This window comes from Capsicum annuum, chromosome 1 (genome assembly GCF_002878395.1).
Source record: "Capsicum annuum cultivar UCD-10X-F1 chromosome 1, UCD10Xv1.1, whole genome shotgun sequence".
Taxonomy (NCBI): Eukaryota; Viridiplantae; Streptophyta; class Magnoliopsida; order Solanales; family Solanaceae; genus Capsicum; species Capsicum annuum.
The window spans coordinates 10,371,964-10,389,231 of NC_061111.1; the positions used below are offsets into that span (position 1 = coordinate 10,371,964).

The following is a 17,268-nucleotide window of genomic DNA, read 5'->3' on the forward strand; positions in this document are numbered from 1 at the left end:
AAATAGTATAATTTTCCGACGAAGGAGGTTCGAATGAACTCTCTGGACCCTATGTAGATCCGCCACTATATCCATGGTGGTGAGACCCCATTTTTCGGTGCATGCATTCTATTGCTATAAGCAGTCGGTATATATAGCCCAACATTTTGAAAGTTATGTTTCACTTGTCGAGAATCAAAATATGTATAGTACTATTTTTTTATCGCTATTCATTTAAGATCTATGTATATTAAGTTTTTTCATCATATTGATAATCTAAGAAATATTATAATTAATAATATTTTTCGTATAATATTTAAATAGATTCTTATGAAGCCAAACGTGAAAATTATTTTGAGACTTAGGAATTAAGTATTATTTTTTGGAGAATCTTTCTTCCAGTGTCACTTTGATCTGATTGTAACTAACTTTAAAAGGCCCATGCAGAATGATGAGCAAATCACTCTTTGTGTTTTTTGTAAAAAAAGAAGAAGAAAATCTCAAATTTCATATAAAAGGAATGTATTCCATTGAACCAGAAAAATATTTCATTTCCTAAACTAGTCTCTAGAATTTATTTATCTTTTGGTTCTCATTCGGTGTTTGGTGACCGCATTGAAGCCTCAACTAATCCGGATGTGCGTTGCAGGGCCCATTATAGGCGACAGCGTTCCCAACAGAGTTTCTCCATACCCAGGATCGAATCCGAGACCTCTGATTAAGGGTGAAACAACCTGATCCAATGCACCAGAACACTTATAGTCTCTAGAATTACAAAAGGCCGCCACTCACAAAACTGCACCACTTGTTATAAGATCAAAATTAGCCTCACTTTGAAGAAAGAAAATAAATGCGATTTTGAATACATGATGACGAATGAAAAAGACTTGACTTTTTGTCGACCGGTAACATATCATAACCGAGCTAGAAATCTGGGTTTTTTTTTTCTTTTCTTTTTTGAGCGAAAATTCAGTAATTTTATTTAAATAATATATTTATATTAATTAAAAATATTAAATTTAAAATCTACTTACTTGACGTGTAACATTGCTTTAATTGGTACCATTTAGTATAATTTAACCAGTCATATTATATAGTATTATATTTATTCTAGATTACTAATATTAGTAATATTATAAAATAAAACTATTACTGCTATATTTAATTATACAAATAGTATTTCACTCAATAGTGCATACAATTAATGTTGAACAAATCGTTTTTTATTGCTACACTTCAACTTGACATACGTGCGTCTTGCAATTACTTTAACTTTAAAAATGTCCATTTAAAACTTTAAAGGGGATACATTCAATATGCGCATTCTCCAAGTGATCGATATTTACGGGCAAAGTTAAGATGTTTATCTAGCTATTTATGCTTAAACTATAACTTGTCTTATTATTTTTTTAACGTACGAAAAAAAAAGGAGCTAAAATCACTAAGAATTCCATTTTTCAAAAAATAAATCATCCCCTCTGATTTTTCTTGTTAAAGTTCTGACCAAAATCAACAGTGTAAATGCCAAAGAGTGACAGGTGAAATTAAATACCATCTCATTAAATATTCTCAACTACACTAAAGTTGAGCAATTCAATTCTTTGCAGCTAACTTGGTCCCATCTCTTTGTGGTAAATTGCTACGTACTATATCTTTTCTACATGTTCAGTGTGTGTGTATGTGTTCTTTTCAAACTTCTCCAATTTTTTCCCTTCAACTTCTTGTCCACATTGTCACTGCATTCAATTTATTCAAGATTGTTAATTTAGTATAGTCCAATTAACTTATTTGCAAACTCCATTAAATAAATCATTCGTCCTGCTCTTATTCCTTCATTTATTCTTCTTGTAGCACATTTATCATAATCTTTCTCAGTCCCTATTCATTTGTTGCTTTATTAAGACATGATAAAAGAATTTGCCTTTTTCTTTTTGCTAGATTTTCTTAAGTTTGTATTTTTTACATGTTATGAGTTTGTAGTGTATTCAAGAATATAAAATTATGTGAGATATCATAGTGTTACAATGAATGGTTTAGTAAAAGATGAAAATCAGAGAAGAGTTGGAAAGAAACAAAATGGCAGTTCTTGGAAATGTGCATATGGTTATTCTCAGCACAGGCGATGTAAAAGGTTTGAGTTTTTAGGTTAAGTTACTTAAATATTTGTTTGGGATTTTTATACAGTATAGCCGGCAGATGTATAATATATGTATATATGTGTGTACTTGTGTTTAAGTAGTGTATAATTTATGTATAATACACCCTTGGGTGAGGCCCTTCCCTAGACCCTGCGCATAACGGGAGCTTTAGTGCACCGGGCTGCCCTTTTATGTGTGTAGTTGTGTTTAAGTAGTGTAGAATTTATGTACATCGGCTTTGGATATGTAATTATTGTTGGCCGAGCGGCCAAATGTGTTGAAAGTCTCCTTTTTGCTTCTTCTCATGTGTGTTTGTCTGGTTTTAAATGTTCTGTAGCTTCTTAGGTTGTTATTTATGGTTAGATCATGGGCGGGATTCTTTATCTGTACCGTTATGTGGATCTACTTCCGTAGGTGATTCTTTAGTAGTGGATCGTGTTTATAGATCATGTGTTATGACTGTTCGAGAGTTTGATACTCAGGCTGATCTAGTTTTATTAGTTAGTGTATATAGTATAATCAAGGTTAATTTTTATGTATATATAGTAGATGTTGAACCGCCCTTGATGAAAATCCTGACTTGGTGGACTGGTTTAGATATAACAATAGCTAAGGAGATATGAAATTTTTAGGAACATTGCTACTTAAGAAACAATGTTGTTTTTTCTGGTCTAGAAGACTTAAATTCTTCTTTTGTTCTTTGTGATTCCATCTTGTAAGAGATTAAATCTACACTGACATATTCAACAAATGTATCGTTTTCTTACCATTTGGTTTTCGAGTTCAAAGACTTGAAATTCGTAAGATCTTCCAAATTTTCTTCAGTTGATCTGCGATTCCAAATTAGAACAGAACTTTCCCCCCCTCCTCAAGTTTGTGATTTAGTACGTGATCAGTAAGGTTCAATTGGATAATAAACTTTAACTTGATTATGAACGCGCACACTTGATTTGTTGACTTGGCCGGCCTCATAGGGTTGTACATTCATGTTAACTACAGTTGCTCTAATTAGTTAATTTGAATATTGTAAACCTTATTAGAGAATTTTCTGTCAGTTAATTCTTCAGTTGCTATTTTCAATGTGCATGAGCTACAATTGAATTGTGTGGTTGGACTTCTAAGTTGGTTATGCTTTTGTCTCCAGTGCTTCCGACAAAAACGTTGCTCTATCCAAAGGCGGAGACAGGCAATCCGTACAAAAAGAGCTGAATCAACCACCTGTAAGAGTTTTATATGTTTTGTCTTTCAGATATCAAAATTTGACTATCTTTTTTCAGGTTTAAGTCGTCACAAGGCCGACTGTTCCAAATGTAGCACTTGTATATTTTGTTAAAGTAAATGACATGAGCTGATATACTCTTGAATATGCAGGTATTGCCACATTCAACAAGGAGTTGTAAAGCAAGTCCATTACATGAATTGTCCAAAACTATTGGCAAAGATGCAGCACCAGAACACAGAGCCTCCTTGGAAAAAGATGTAAATAATCAATCAACATCTATTATACATTACGATATGCAGTCAACTCCAATATCATGTTTCCCACTATCTATCTTTGGATGCTTTACTAAATCAGTAGTGTAAGCAGGATATAATAAGATACCAATCTCGAATTTCAGTCTAAAATGAACTTTGTTGTCCGTATTGGAAAATTCATTTGGACATCCATAAATGGAAATGAAGCCAATATTCCATGGGTATACAGATTTCGGAGTACTTCAATATCATTGTGTTTCTCCTACTACACCATACAGAGGGCTAATTTGTATCTCATTAGTTGGAATGCAGCACGTCTAAGTTTCATTTGTAAGTAAAAAATAACTACTCAAAAACATTATTCATCCAGTTGACAAATTCTCTTTTACTTTAACCAACATGCACAGATCGAACAGTTACAAATGCGTTTGCAACAAGAAAAATCGATGCGTATGGTGCTTGAGAGGGCAATGGGACGAGCTTCTAGCACGTTGTCTCCCGGACATAGGCATTTTCCTGCTCAGGTACTTGATCTTTGACAACTAAAAGTTCGTACTCTATCTCTTTACACCTTTGAGTTGTTAGGTAAATACAAGAAATGGACCATGAGTTAATGGTTTTTAATCCTTAAATCTGATACCTACAATTCTGAAGATCCAGTTAGCCTTGACTTTGAGTTTTCCCATATAATTCCTGGTTATATTTCGTATACACACTTTGTCTAAAACCTCTCGTTCTTGATTTAACTTGAAAATTTACTATGGTCATCTCATCTCTTATGGTCTCTTTATTCTTTTTCCATGTCAAGTAAAGAACTCAACAGTGCCTGATAATTCAACTGGTTAGAATATGTTTCCTATTAAAAGAATACTTGTGTAACTGAAACTGATGTCTAGAAGGTTGACAACATAGAATATTACTCGTTCTCCGCTCATTTTCAACTCCCAACAGTGGCTTTGCAACACTTGGTTAAGGTTAATATTGTTTTTTCTTCTCATCTCAGACAAAAGAGTTGATAGCTGAGATTGAATTACTTGAAGAAGAGGTTGCAAATCGCGAGCAGCATGTCCTTTCTCTGTACAGGAGCGTTTTTGAAGAATGCATTAGCCGGCCTTCTTCTGAGCAAAGTTCGGGCATGACTTCTCCAGCACATAGTAAAGTTGAGTCAAGAAAACATCCCAGTATAATATCAAGTGCTTTTTGCTCGTCCAAAAAGTTCCCTTTGCGGACGTTCCAAGCTCTTGCTGCCATAAATGACTTGGGAAAAAGAAACTTGTCGCATTCGAAATCAAGACATGCTTCATTTTATAATAGTAAAGCTAATGTACACATTCAGAAAAGTTGTTCAGAGCATGCTAAGGTAAGTTTTCCAATTCTTTCTCTGCACATTGGGTTATTCCTTTTAGACTTCTCCCTTCTAAGAAGAGTATTTTCTTCCAAATAATAGCATCTTCTTCTGTCAGACTTCGAAATGGTGGCATGATACTCAGAGATTTAAGAAATATATGGTTTTAAACCTTTTTATTATCTCCTTACATTTAAGAACTCTTTAATCCTAAGAGCATGAAAAGTTCGGCTAAAGAAAACATTTTCTCTAAGAGAATAAGTTTCTTAAAATAAGGAAAATAACTTCCTTCATATAAGTAGGGAAAACTAGTTCCACAAGTGACATGCTACATTGATTGTGTCCTTCCCACCCTCCAACACACCTCATCTTCACCCCCATCCCCTATTCCCGCAACCCCACCACCCCTAACCATGGTCTTGGACGAAAAACATCCAATGGAAAACATTTTCTTTCGTACCGAACACATCTTCCAAAGTCTTGTTTTTGTATGGGCTAAGAAAAAAGGACTAACCACTTTGACTTTTGTTTCTTTGCTTCTGATATTTTGCTACCATTAGCTTATGTAGTTGTGTTTTTTCTTTTGTTCAAACTATTAGGCACTGGCTGTAATTGTGGTGTGTATTCACTACTTCCATTAGAACTTTAATTGTGGGTGTTTCTCATTAAACAGTACTTTTGTCTTCTGTTGTTGCTCAATAAGCAACATTTTGACATTACTCGAATAGTAGTTTGTGAAAATGGGTTCATATTAGCTTATTATTCTTGTCTGCTAGTGGTACATTTATATGTTCACCCATTTTCACCTCAAATCACTTTGGCTCTTGAATGCTTTGTGTTTGTCATGCGACAAATGAGGTTACAACGGCTTGGTGAAGTTTGAAACTAGTTTCAAAATAACTATTTTCTTCCATAGCAAATTTCAGTATAGCAGCTTATGAAGGATATCAGTACCTAAATCACTCTGCATAAAATAAAAGTATCCATTTGGGGGTTGTACTAACTTAGTAGGCTATTCAAGGATAGAAAGTATGGTTGGAAATGATGTAACGTATCAACTCATGTTATTTTCTATCAATTGTTGCAGGAGCAAGGGCAGGTAATGTCAATGGAAAAATCTCCTCTGGCGCGAACTCTTAAAGATCATCTCTACCAGTGCCCCAGTAAGTTGTCTGAGGAAATGGTAAGGTGCATGGCTGCAATATACTGTTGGCTCCGCATTACAGAATCGACAAGTACTGAACAAAAGCGGTCACCTTTGTCATCAAGATCATCCACTAATGTCATAATTCCACAGCATGATATTAAAGAGGAGAGAGACTGGTTTTGCAAATCAACAATTGAAATATCTTGGATAGCGACAGATAAGAATAACGTCTCTCGTGCATCTTATGCCATCAGCAACTACAGGTGCATTTCTTTGAAAGCATAAAATCAGCTTAAGCTGCATAAGTTTAGTTAGTTTTAAGTTCCACTTGTGTATGTGGTCTTTCTTGAACTACATGATGGTTGTTTTCCCCACAGTAATGATTTCGTTTGTCCCAGAGCAACCACTGAGTCAGATTTATGTTATGAGCCAAACTGCAGCCTGGAAAACGGGACTTCAGGTCAATCGTTGGCACACATTGTTTGACTTTAGCGCGTTTTTTCTTCTAGAAGTGTGAATAACTACTAAGCAGGTCACTCGCAGCCACTGCATTTGTAGACCAACCTATTTAGAAGAATGAATAAGCACTCTTGGTAAAGCCAATCACTGTTATTCTTATAAAGTTACTCCCTACTAAAGAAAGGAAGCAAGAATAAATGAGAGGCTACAATCACAATTACTGACTGATGCTTAGTTTGGATCATAACAATTCTTAGATACTCATGAAATTCTGCATTTTCTCACTAACTCTTTTTTTGATAAAGTAAGGTATTTCATTCACAAAAGGGAATCAAGAGATGCATAGTTACAACTATTCTGCATTTTCTCACTAACAAATGGCATTATGTTCAATCACTGTCATTTTGATTAGCACCATCTCCTGTAGACATTAAGGAGTTCTCTACTGGATAAGCTTCTAAAATATTACAGCTGTGGATATTGCCAGATTTAAAAGAAGTACTAAGTGGAATTTCTATATCCTGACCGGACATCAGATCCTTTTGCAATGCTTGTTCAACTTTTCTAGTATTTATAGGTGGAAGAGACTTAAGTTAGAAAGACCTTGGTGCATGCATCAACTCTATACTCAATAGAGACAATATAGACGGAAGATTCACAGTCTGCTGCTAATAGTCTCAAGCTTTTGATAATCTTTTTTTTTTCTTTTTTTGGTGCAATGCATGCCACATATGCAGTTTTATCTTTGTATAGCACTGATGCCTATAAAGCACAAAGCAGATTGCATGAGAATCTCGGTCTGACATGTATTTGGTTTTGAACTTTCAGAGTTTTAGTGGAGCAATTGGAAAGAGTGAATCTCAGCGAGATGGAAACCAATGCCAAAATGGCGTTTTGGATCAACTTGTACAATTCCGTAGTTATGCATGTAAAGATGGCTCTTACTTGTATCGTTTCTCCTTTTCAATTTGTGTATTATGTTTTCTTTACATCTCTTTCCTCTCGTCTTATCCAGGCATATCTGGCGTATGGAATACCACAGAACTCCCTTAGAAGGTTGGCATTGTTTCACAAGGTAGTCTAAGTTACTTTGTGTTTACTTTGTATCATTTTCCTTCTATTTTGTTTTGTTCATACTAGAAGGTTTTTTTTTTTTCATGCATGTATTTTTGAGTATTTGAATCACCATTTGCTTCTCTGTATAGTGCAGGCTGCTTACAATGTTGGTGGCCAGGTCCTAAGTGCAAATGCCATTGAGCAGTCAATTTTTGGTTTGCGTACGCCTCGGATAGGACGGGTATTCACTATTCTAATCTAGAGTGAACAAAATGTTGAAGTTAAAGGAAATAGCAGGGGTAACAAAATTAGAAATGACTTTGGATCCTTCCTCTATTTGCTCTTCATATATAACAATAATTGCGCAAGATAATTCTCTGAGCTACTTTCTTGCTCGGACCATCTCGTAAGTTGCAATATTTTCCATCTCACCCTTATGCTATAAGATGAATTGTTTCTCAATCTTACAGTAGTTTGTCACATTAATATCTTCCAATATGCTCTTCGTAAACGAGGGGACAAAAGTTAAGGCTTTCAGCAGTAGTGGCTGATTGAAAAAACTACAAGAAAACAAGAAACTGGCTGAATTTCTATCAAATATATGTACTAGGCTACTAGTTATAAAAGTGTATTCATCGATAATTACTTCAACAACAGTTGGTGATTTCTCATTCTTATCAGGATTTTGATTGTTCACCTGTTAATATGTACTAGTCATATATTTTGATGACACTTTTGGTTAATAATTATGGTTCTTCTCCAATTAGTGGTTGGAGACCATTCTGTCAACTGCTTTATGGAAAAGATCAGGAGAAGAAAGGCAACTCATCAGTTCAAAATTTGCCCTCCAAGAGTTCCAGCCCCTTGTTTGCTTTGCTCTTTGCAGTGGTGCTGTTTCCGATCCCATGGTAAGTAGTCGTGTTTCCTCATTCTATAGGTTTTGTACTTTTCTGGTAAATTTCCTGAAATATATGCAGCAGAGGTCTTCTGATTTCCTGGTTAGTAGTTACATTTTCCCCTTGTATTGGTAATGAAGCAACAATATTTCATTTTGAGGACTTCTTGAAAAATTTGAATCTAAATGGACTAACAGGTGAAATCTATCAATGCACGGTATCTAATTATCAAGTAGTGTTCTTGGATTATATCTCTGAAACCTTAACATTGATAGATCTTTGGACAAGTGAAATCTAATTGTAAAGGATGACCTAAAGTTTTAACTCAAGATTTAACACATTATATCCTTATTGTTCTTTTTGCTGAAGAATGCTGCATTTTCTCCCCTTTCTCTGATAAAGAAGAGGAATGGGAGCATTGGAGCAACGGTAAAGTTGTTTTCATGTGACCTACAGGTCACAGGTTTGAGTCGTGAAAGCATCTACTAATGCTTGCATTAGGATAGGTTGTCTACATCACTCCTTAGGGTGCATCGCTTCCCTAGACCCTGTGTGAACGTGGGGTATTTTGTGCACCGGGCTGCCCTTCTCTAATAAAGAAGAGCTAATGCATAATCCAATTTACGTATTTACTTTGTAGCTTTTTTGTGTTCCCTTATCGGAGGAAAGGGACCATCTGTTTATAGTTAGAAGGCCAAATATCTAACACTTTCTTCGGTTTCTTTCTTCTTTTATAGCTGAAAGTGTACACAGCCTCAAATATTCAAGAGGAACTGGAAGCAGCAAAGAAAGAGTTCCTACAGGCTAATATCGTCGTAAAGAAGTCTAAACGAGTACTCCTGCCTAAGGTTCTTGAAAGATACGCAAAGGAAGCTAGTATTCCATCAGATGATCTTCTACATTGGGTCATGGAGAGCGTCGAAAAGAAGCTTCACGATTCCATACAGAAATGTGTCGATAGAAGAACCAATAAAAAGGCATCTCAGCTAATTGATTGGCTACCTTACTCTTCAAGATTCCAATATGTAATTTCGAAAGACTTTACGGAGAAGCCTTGGTGGGCATAGCAGTACTGAATAACGTAGAGAAAATCTTGAGTTGAACTTACAAAAAAGTGAGAGTAAGGTGTGAGCTAGAAAGGCCTAACCAAGGAAATGGTTGTTCATTCCTTCAGTTTGTAGGATTCTGATTTGATCTGTTGTTAATCTGTTGTTAAGTGAATGTACATTGACTTCAATTCATCTACAAATTCTGACAAATCCAGTAACTTAGGTGTCCAACTTTTAATCTGTGAATTGCAAGTTATGTGTAAATATGAAGTGAAACTGATATAGCTGATGCTATGCTAGTGTATTGCTGTGTCAAGTTCTTAACGGTTACGAGTCCCGCATTGGTTGGGAATGCACGGATGAGGTTGAGTTACACCCGGGTGTCGTATCTTTACATCGTATCAAAGCTGAATTCGGTCCCGTTGATGGTTTGCTTACTCATGAATTAGCTTTTAGGGTCTGTCAGACTCATGTGTCGTATCTTTAGTTTTGCTTACTCATGAGAGAGTGTTTGGAGCGGAGAAAATTTGGCTATTAAACCTCTTTAAGTTTTTAATTAGCAAAATGACCTACTTTTATTTTCTCATTTGTCGGACAGATAATAGATTTATCGGATTGATAATTAATCTGCCTATATATCTGTTGGACAGATAATAAATCTAACTTAAAAATGAGTCATCTCACTAAATAAAAAAACTTATGGTCTATTTAATTAAAAAATAGACTTAATAAATCTATTTAACAAAGAGTCCAGAGTGAATTAGGCGCTAATGTCATATCAATGGAGTGAGTTTCAACTTGAGTTCTTGACGTAGTAATTAGTTGTTTCTTTTAAAGGGTATTTGGATGAGCTTCTGAGGTGGTCAAACAAGTTTATAAATAATTTTTTACTTGTTTGCATGTGTTGGTATGCATCAAAAGTTCTTATAAGCTAAAATCATAAATTGATTTCATCCAACTTAATAAAATGCCTAATTACCAAAAAAAAATTAAAAAAAATCAAACTATTCTTAATTATGAAAAGAAATATTTTTTAACATGCTATATAAATCCGGCCAATGAGTAACAAAAAGAAAACAATGATTAATCTCCTGTATAGTTATAAATTTTAAGGTTAAAATTTGAAAGTTCGATATTTTTGAAGTTGTAATCTTTGAAATTGAAGTTATGTTTTAAGACTGGAAATAAAATTTCTCCAAAAAACTTATCTAAGCCAATTTTGAGAACTTAAACGTATATAACGATGAATTTTTAAAATATGATCAAATTTTATGACCAAATAAATATCTTAACATAAATTTTAAAATCTAATAAAAAATTTATTGGTAACTCATTTGCTTTTAACTTTACACTACCTCTTGGTGTTTAAACCAGTGGACAACACATCACATTGGCTTCAATATAATCAACAGAGTAAATACATAATTGTCCCCGATGTTGGTCATGGAAAAAAAAAATTAAACCAGCGAATTAAAATGTGTCACGTATAATAAAAAGGATTCACTTTTAAAATTTTGTATTTTAGATTTCTTTTTTCTTCATTTTCCATCTTCTTCCTTCATTTTGTCTTTTTCATTTGTCATCTTCTTCATTTTTTTTCTTCACTTTCCATCTTCTTCCTTCGTTTCTTCTTCTACTTCCTTCTTCTTCTTTTTCTTCTCCGTTAATCTCCATTAATTGTATCACTCAATTTTCTTCAAAGTTAAAACTTTTAATTTTCGTCAAATATTCATAAACCATTAATGAAGATTGATGGAGAAGAAGAAGAAGAAGAAGGAAGAAATTATTTTGTACTAATGAGTAATGAGATTTCAATACCATTGTCTTCTTTAACTCCTGCATTAAAGCTCCATTAATGGAGTTTTATGATTCAAGTAAATGGTCTTGAAGACGGAAAATAAATTTAATTACAAAAAGGAAACTTGATTTCACAACTTTTAAACAAATAAAGAAAATATTAAAGTCAATACATGATTTTGTATCCCACTAATTCTATTCATTAAGGAGAATTATTTTTTCAGAAATTTTCTAGCTTCAACGGAGAACTGAGGAAAAGGAAGAGAAAATGAGAGTAATGGTTGTTAATGAAGAATTGCGGAAGAAGAAATGAAGATTGATTAATGGAGAATTGGAGAAGAAGAAATTAAAATTGATTAATTGATAAATAAAATTAAAAGGGAAATTATTTTACACGTGGCAATACCTGATTGGCGCGTGCATTGCTCTCTCTTTGGTGTGACTGAAATTCAGCGAAAAATGGTGTATTTAGAAAGGAATAAAGAAGAAACGTGGGGTAATAGATCGAATTCAAAGTTTAAGTGTCTTTTTAAAAATCTCGGCCAACATCAAGAGGGTAATTATGTATTTACTCCAATCAAAATCAATAAGACACCACCATTTCACTATATCTCCTTCTTCTTCTTCTTTTTTTTCATTTCGTCTCAATTATTCCTTAATATTTACATAAATCCCCAAATTAAATTTTTAAAAAATTAATATTACATTTGTATAAGTTTTCTAGTACAAAGTGTTTCTTAGTTAATATTGCATTGTTTGGTATTCGATAATTAATTTAATACTATTGAATGCCCATAATCTTAATCACAGGACAATTAAAATGGAGGAAAATCACCAAGATAATTGTCATTAGCGGTTTAAATTCCTTTGCTTTATTGTGATTAGCTGACATACGTGGTCAATACATATATTTTATCATATTTGTTCTCTATTGAATTTTTTTAAGTTACTGTTGTTATCGATTATGCTTGCTTGCCTTACTGTAATCAGATAAAAATATGTGAATATAAACACTTCATTATTATGATAGACATTGGGGTATAAGAGATGGTATGACCATCCACATTTAATTTTCACGGAAGACTTTACTATATTCTTTTATGTTAAATTAGTTATTCAAAATTATACTATAGTTATTTCGCTATTATTATACCTTAAATATATTTCATGATTTGGCGTAAATACAAGTTACTATATTCTTTTGTGTTAAGTTATATATTCAAAATTTTGCTTAAATTATATCGTTGTTGTTTTACAATAATATGTGTTTTCATACTTAGCATATGCATGCAATGCAAGCGCGACAAGATACAATTATTTTATTGTCTTTATTGGTCCAGACGAATAAGTGATGATGTGACCATCGATATCCACCATTCGCAGAAGAATCTATGTTATTTTTTTTAGGGTATAAAACTAATTGTACAACATTTAGCCTAAACATTATCAATACTACAATTTTTCGATAATATGAATTTTCATATAACATGTACGCGTGCACCGTATCTGTGGCGAAATCAGTAATGATAAATACATAAAGTGACAGTTGCTCATAATAATCATTTAAAAGCTTTCAGAGTGTTGGGATAAGAGATAACTGAGATAAGTCAAACAAATTATCAGTATTTTCTGATACTTGAAAATTTATTTAATCTAACTTAATACTCATATTCTTAGTTACGTAATGGCTAAAACATGTTTCAAAATTAATTATCATTAAGGGTATATGTTCATCCACTTTTGTCCTATCATGATCAACTGAAAATACCTAAAATACACATATTTATCATATTTATGTTCACTATTGAATTTGTTCAAGTTAGTATTATAATCGATAATAATCGTTAGTCTTATTGTGATTAGCTGAAAATATCCGAAACACACATTTGCCATATTTATTTTTGTACTAAATTTGTTCGAGTTGTTGTTATTATCGATTATACTTGTTTTTATTGATGTAAAATATAATAAATATTCTTTTCTATCTCTCTCTTTTCTCAATAATACTTCAATTATATTTAATTATTTATCTTTATATTCTCATAATCTGTTCTTATTTACATTAACATTGTAAAGGATTAACTAGTTTTCAATTACTTTCATCGCCTATGATCTCAATCTTAATAAACTTAAGTAACTGAATGCATAAATGAATTTTATGCTAATCAATATGTAGTAAAAAATAATATTAATCATGATAATAATTTTAAAATTAAATTATTTTAAATTATAAAAAATATTTTAACATGCTAAAAAAATGTTATATAAATCAAGCCTAAGAATAATAAAAAGAAAACAATGATTAATCTCTTGTTTGGTCATAGATTTTGAAACTTCAACTTGAAAGTTTGAATTTTTAAAGTCGAAAAAGGGACAAATATACCCTAAATTGCGATAAACGGTGTGTATATATCCTCCGTTATATTTTGGGTACACGCATACCCCTTCCATTAATGAAATGGTACGTGCATGCCCTTCACACCAACGATAGGGGCATATATACGTGCACCCAAAGTATGACGGAGGATATATACGTACCATTTATCATAGTTCGAGGGTATATTTATTTCATTTTCTTTTCTTTTAATCCTAAATAATTAACACAAATTCACTATCCGACCAATAAATCCATTGAGCTCGATTTCAAAATCAACTCGACCCGACATCTATTTTTTGTTCCAAATTCAATACACCCTTATTTTTTCTTAAACGTGAACTCCAATCAAATTGCAATGATTGGTCACTGCTGCTAATTAGTGTTTACTAGTTGAAGGGAGTGGGAGATTAGGCCAGAGCTAGGGGTGCGGCGATGGTTCACCGTTGGAGTATTTTCAATTCGACGGAGACGATGACTATGTGGTATTATCCGGTGGTGGATAGTATTTTTTCAATGAAGTTTCATTGAAAACTGAATACAAGGGGTTCAATTTGTTTGGTGGTATTTTGGGGTGTTATAGGCTATTTTTTTTTGTTTTTGAATTTGATAGTTGTGAGTGTTATTGTATTGTGTGTATATCGATATTGAGGTGAAAAAAACGAATTTGTTATATAGACGTCTCTTGAATTTTAGTTGGGACTGAATCGACTAGTTGGATTATTGGGTCGGATAGTGAGTTTGTTTTAATAATAAATATACCTTTAAATTATGATAAATGATACGTATACATCCTGTGTCATACTTTGGGTATACATATGCCCCTACCGTTAGTGTGAGGGGCATATGCGTATCATTTCATTAATGGTAGGGGTATATGTGTATCCAAGGTATGATGAAAGATATATACGTATTATTTATCATAGTTCGGAGACATATTTATCTCTTTTCCATTTTAAACTTGAAACATTTGAAACTGAAGTCATGTTTGCACATGCATTTTACTTGAAAAAAAGCTTAAAATTTTGTGACTAGAAACGAAGTTTCTTCAAAAAATCAATTCAGGTCGATTTTTGAGAACTTGAAAATTTAAAGATAAATTTTTAAAATCTAATCAAATTTTATGATAAATTAAATATATGCATATAAATTTTAAAATTTAATCTAAAAAATTTCTAGTGATAACTCATCTGTGACTTTAAACAACATCCCCACGTGCTTAAATCATTAAACAACACGTCACATTTTCCAATATACTCCAAACGAATAACATACTGCCACCTCACATATTCTCTCTCTCTCTCTTTTTTTTTTTTTTTATTTACTTTTTGTATTTCATCCCAATTATTCCTTTATTCACATAAAACCTCCAAAAATTAACATTACCTTTTGAAATTTAACCCGTGATTCTCTTACTTCTTCAAAATTCGATCAGTTGCACGTCTTTTCTCCAAAATATATGGAAGAATTTGTCTCTAGTATTATAAGCTACTTATAATTATTTTTGTTTTTATGATATATTTAGAAGAAAAAAATTTCAATTTTTATTTGGTGTTTTTACTACAAACGGTTGTTTTAATATTCTAAATCAATTTACAAAATAAGAAAAAAAATTGTTATTCTTATTATTATATGACTACATAGTTAAGTTTAATATTTTAGCAATAAAATTAATTTAGTAAATACGATTCTAATAAATGTTTTCTTCAGAGGAGTGTCAAGTCAATGTATATCAAGTAGTATTTTCTTTGTTTCTAAATAAGTGCACGTATTGTCTTTTGATTTTTTTTTTTTTAAAATAAGTGCATTTTAAACTTTCAAAAATATTTTCATCATACTCTTCCTAATATATCCTTGTACCATTAGTTTTTAACTCTTCATTTTAAATGTAATCAATGCCAACTTTAAAAAAGATATAAATTTTATTTAGAGGTAAGTTGGTAAAATTACATTTTATTTTCTGAAAATTACTAGTTTGTTAAGGGGTGTTGTGTCAAACCCAAAACATACACTCATTTATAAATTAAGGAAACACTAAAATGAAACAAAGACAATACCAACAGACCCAAACGAGATCTGAAGAGGATAAAACATACGTAAACATCATTATTATCTCACAAGGTTGAGAGGTTATTTCAAAAAAATAAAACGACGAAGTATCAATAAAAGATTCAAAATTGTTACTCCCTCGATTCTTAAAAGAACGAGCTACTTTTCTTTTTAGTTTATTTAAAAAGAATAAACCCTTTATTTTTTTACAACACTTTCGTTTCAACTTTTTGCATGACATGTTTAAACTTACAAAATTAAAGAATATTTAGATATATTTAAAATAACTTTAATTTATAACCACAAAATTTTAAAATATTTCTTATTTTTTAAAATTTGATACCAAGTCAAAAACATAATTATTCTTTTTTAAGGAAAGGAGTAATGTTTTCCTTTATTCATTTCATCAAAAATCACAAAATCTAAACTTTATTTTGGAACAATCAACACATCACACATGTACGAATACAAAAAAATTCACGGAGTAACACACCTTTTAGTCACACACAGAGATAGACATACACACACTATACTAATATTCCTACATATAAATAAAACCTTATTCTACACTCGATTGCACTATTCTTTCATTTCGCTTCACTTTAATACTACTACTACTACTACTACTACTATCTTTGTTGAACGAACGAGTGTGGAGTTTCCATTTCTTCTTCCAACGACGTCGTTTAGCTGTCGTGTATTAGGGTTAGGGTTAGTCGATTTGGGGGTTATTGAGTGAAACCCTAGGTGTTATGAAGCAGTATCGTGTAGCTGTATCGTTGGGGTTGAGTTGATCCGACGGTCGAGATCTCGTCAACGGATGGAGGGAGGTAGCGTCTCTACTACTACACTTACTTCTTCTGGTACTCTCTTCATTTCCTTTGTCGTATTATATATTTTTTGTGTTATTTTTTTTCTTTTATGAAGCGGGAGCTTTAGTGTACTGTGATGATTTTTGAGGTAGTAAATGTAGGTGTGTGACTTGTTAGACTGAGATATTTTGTGTGATTTGGTAAATTACTTGACCCATGATGGTATAGCTTTATGTGATTATTTAACAGTAAGGGTAAAAAGGGGACAATTCTTGGACAATTATATTGAAACAACTATTTTTAGTAAGAAGGCCAAGAAAAATGAAATGGAGGGAGTGTGAAAGATTGTCCCTTTTTGTGTAATTTGGTAACTTGTGTTGTACTCGCTTTGTTTTATATTACTTAACCCTTGATGGTATAGCTTTATGTAAATATTTAACAGTAAGGGTAAAAAGGGGACAATAAGATAGAATTTTCTTGGATAGTTATTTTGAAACAACTATTTTTAATAAGAAGGAAGACCAAGTAAAATGAAATGGAGGGAGTGTAAAAGACTGTGTCCCTTTTTGTGTAATTTGGTAACTTGTGTTGTACTCGCCTTGTTTTACATAATTGACCCTTGATGGTTTGGAAGTTTAGTAGTAAAACTTTATGTAGGTAAAAAGGGAAAAATAGGATAAAATTTTCTTGG

At 32.4% G+C, this 17,268-nt stretch overlaps 2 protein-coding genes across 16 annotated transcripts in view; both read left to right on the plus strand.

Moving 5' to 3' along the window:
• Nucleotides 1–1,645: 1,645 nt before the first annotated feature.
• LOC107867781 lies at nt 1,646–9,776 on the plus strand. The gene is made up of 11 exons (XM_016714190.2): nt 1,646–2,110; nt 3,262–3,337; nt 3,489–3,596; nt 4,001–4,117; nt 4,597–4,953; nt 6,026–6,348; nt 7,373–7,472; nt 7,560–7,619; nt 7,755–7,841; nt 8,368–8,508; nt 9,234–9,776. The coding sequence occupies exons 1-11, from the start codon at nt 2,004–2,006 to the stop codon at nt 9,561–9,563; spliced, it is 1,806 nt and encodes a 601-aa protein (XP_016569676.2). The 5' UTR covers nt 1,646–2,003; the 3' UTR covers nt 9,564–9,776.
• Nucleotides 9,777–16,330: 6,554 nt separating this feature from the next.
• Nucleotides 16,331–17,268, plus strand: part of LOC107867785 — a 23,320-nt gene continuing 22,382 nt past the window's right edge. For 6 of the 15 annotated variants that reach the window (XM_016714197.2, XM_016714217.2, XM_047393515.1 and 3 more), the window contains exon 1: nt 16,333–16,628. The gene's annotated coding sequence lies outside the window, so the exon portion shown is untranslated. Of the gene's footprint in view, nt 16,629–17,268 lie in introns of all 15 variants that reach the window. The other 9 variants (XM_016714234.2, XM_016714241.2, XM_047393512.1 and 6 more) reach the window with 4 other exon arrangements.

Excerpts from the sequence above, each read along its gene's own strand:
- LOC107867781 (XM_016714190.2), top strand. The coding sequence starts at position 2,004 with ATGAATGGTTTAGTAAAAGATGAAAATCAGAGAAGAGTTGGAAAGAAA. Across the intron at positions 3,597-4,000 it reads GAGCCTCCTTGGAAAAAGAT|ATCGAACAGTTACAAATGCG; the intron begins GTAAATAATCAA and ends CAACATGCACAG. Across the intron at positions 7,620-7,754 it reads GGTTGGCATTGTTTCACAAG|GCTGCTTACAATGTTGGTGG; the intron begins GTAGTCTAAGTT and ends TGTATAGTGCAG.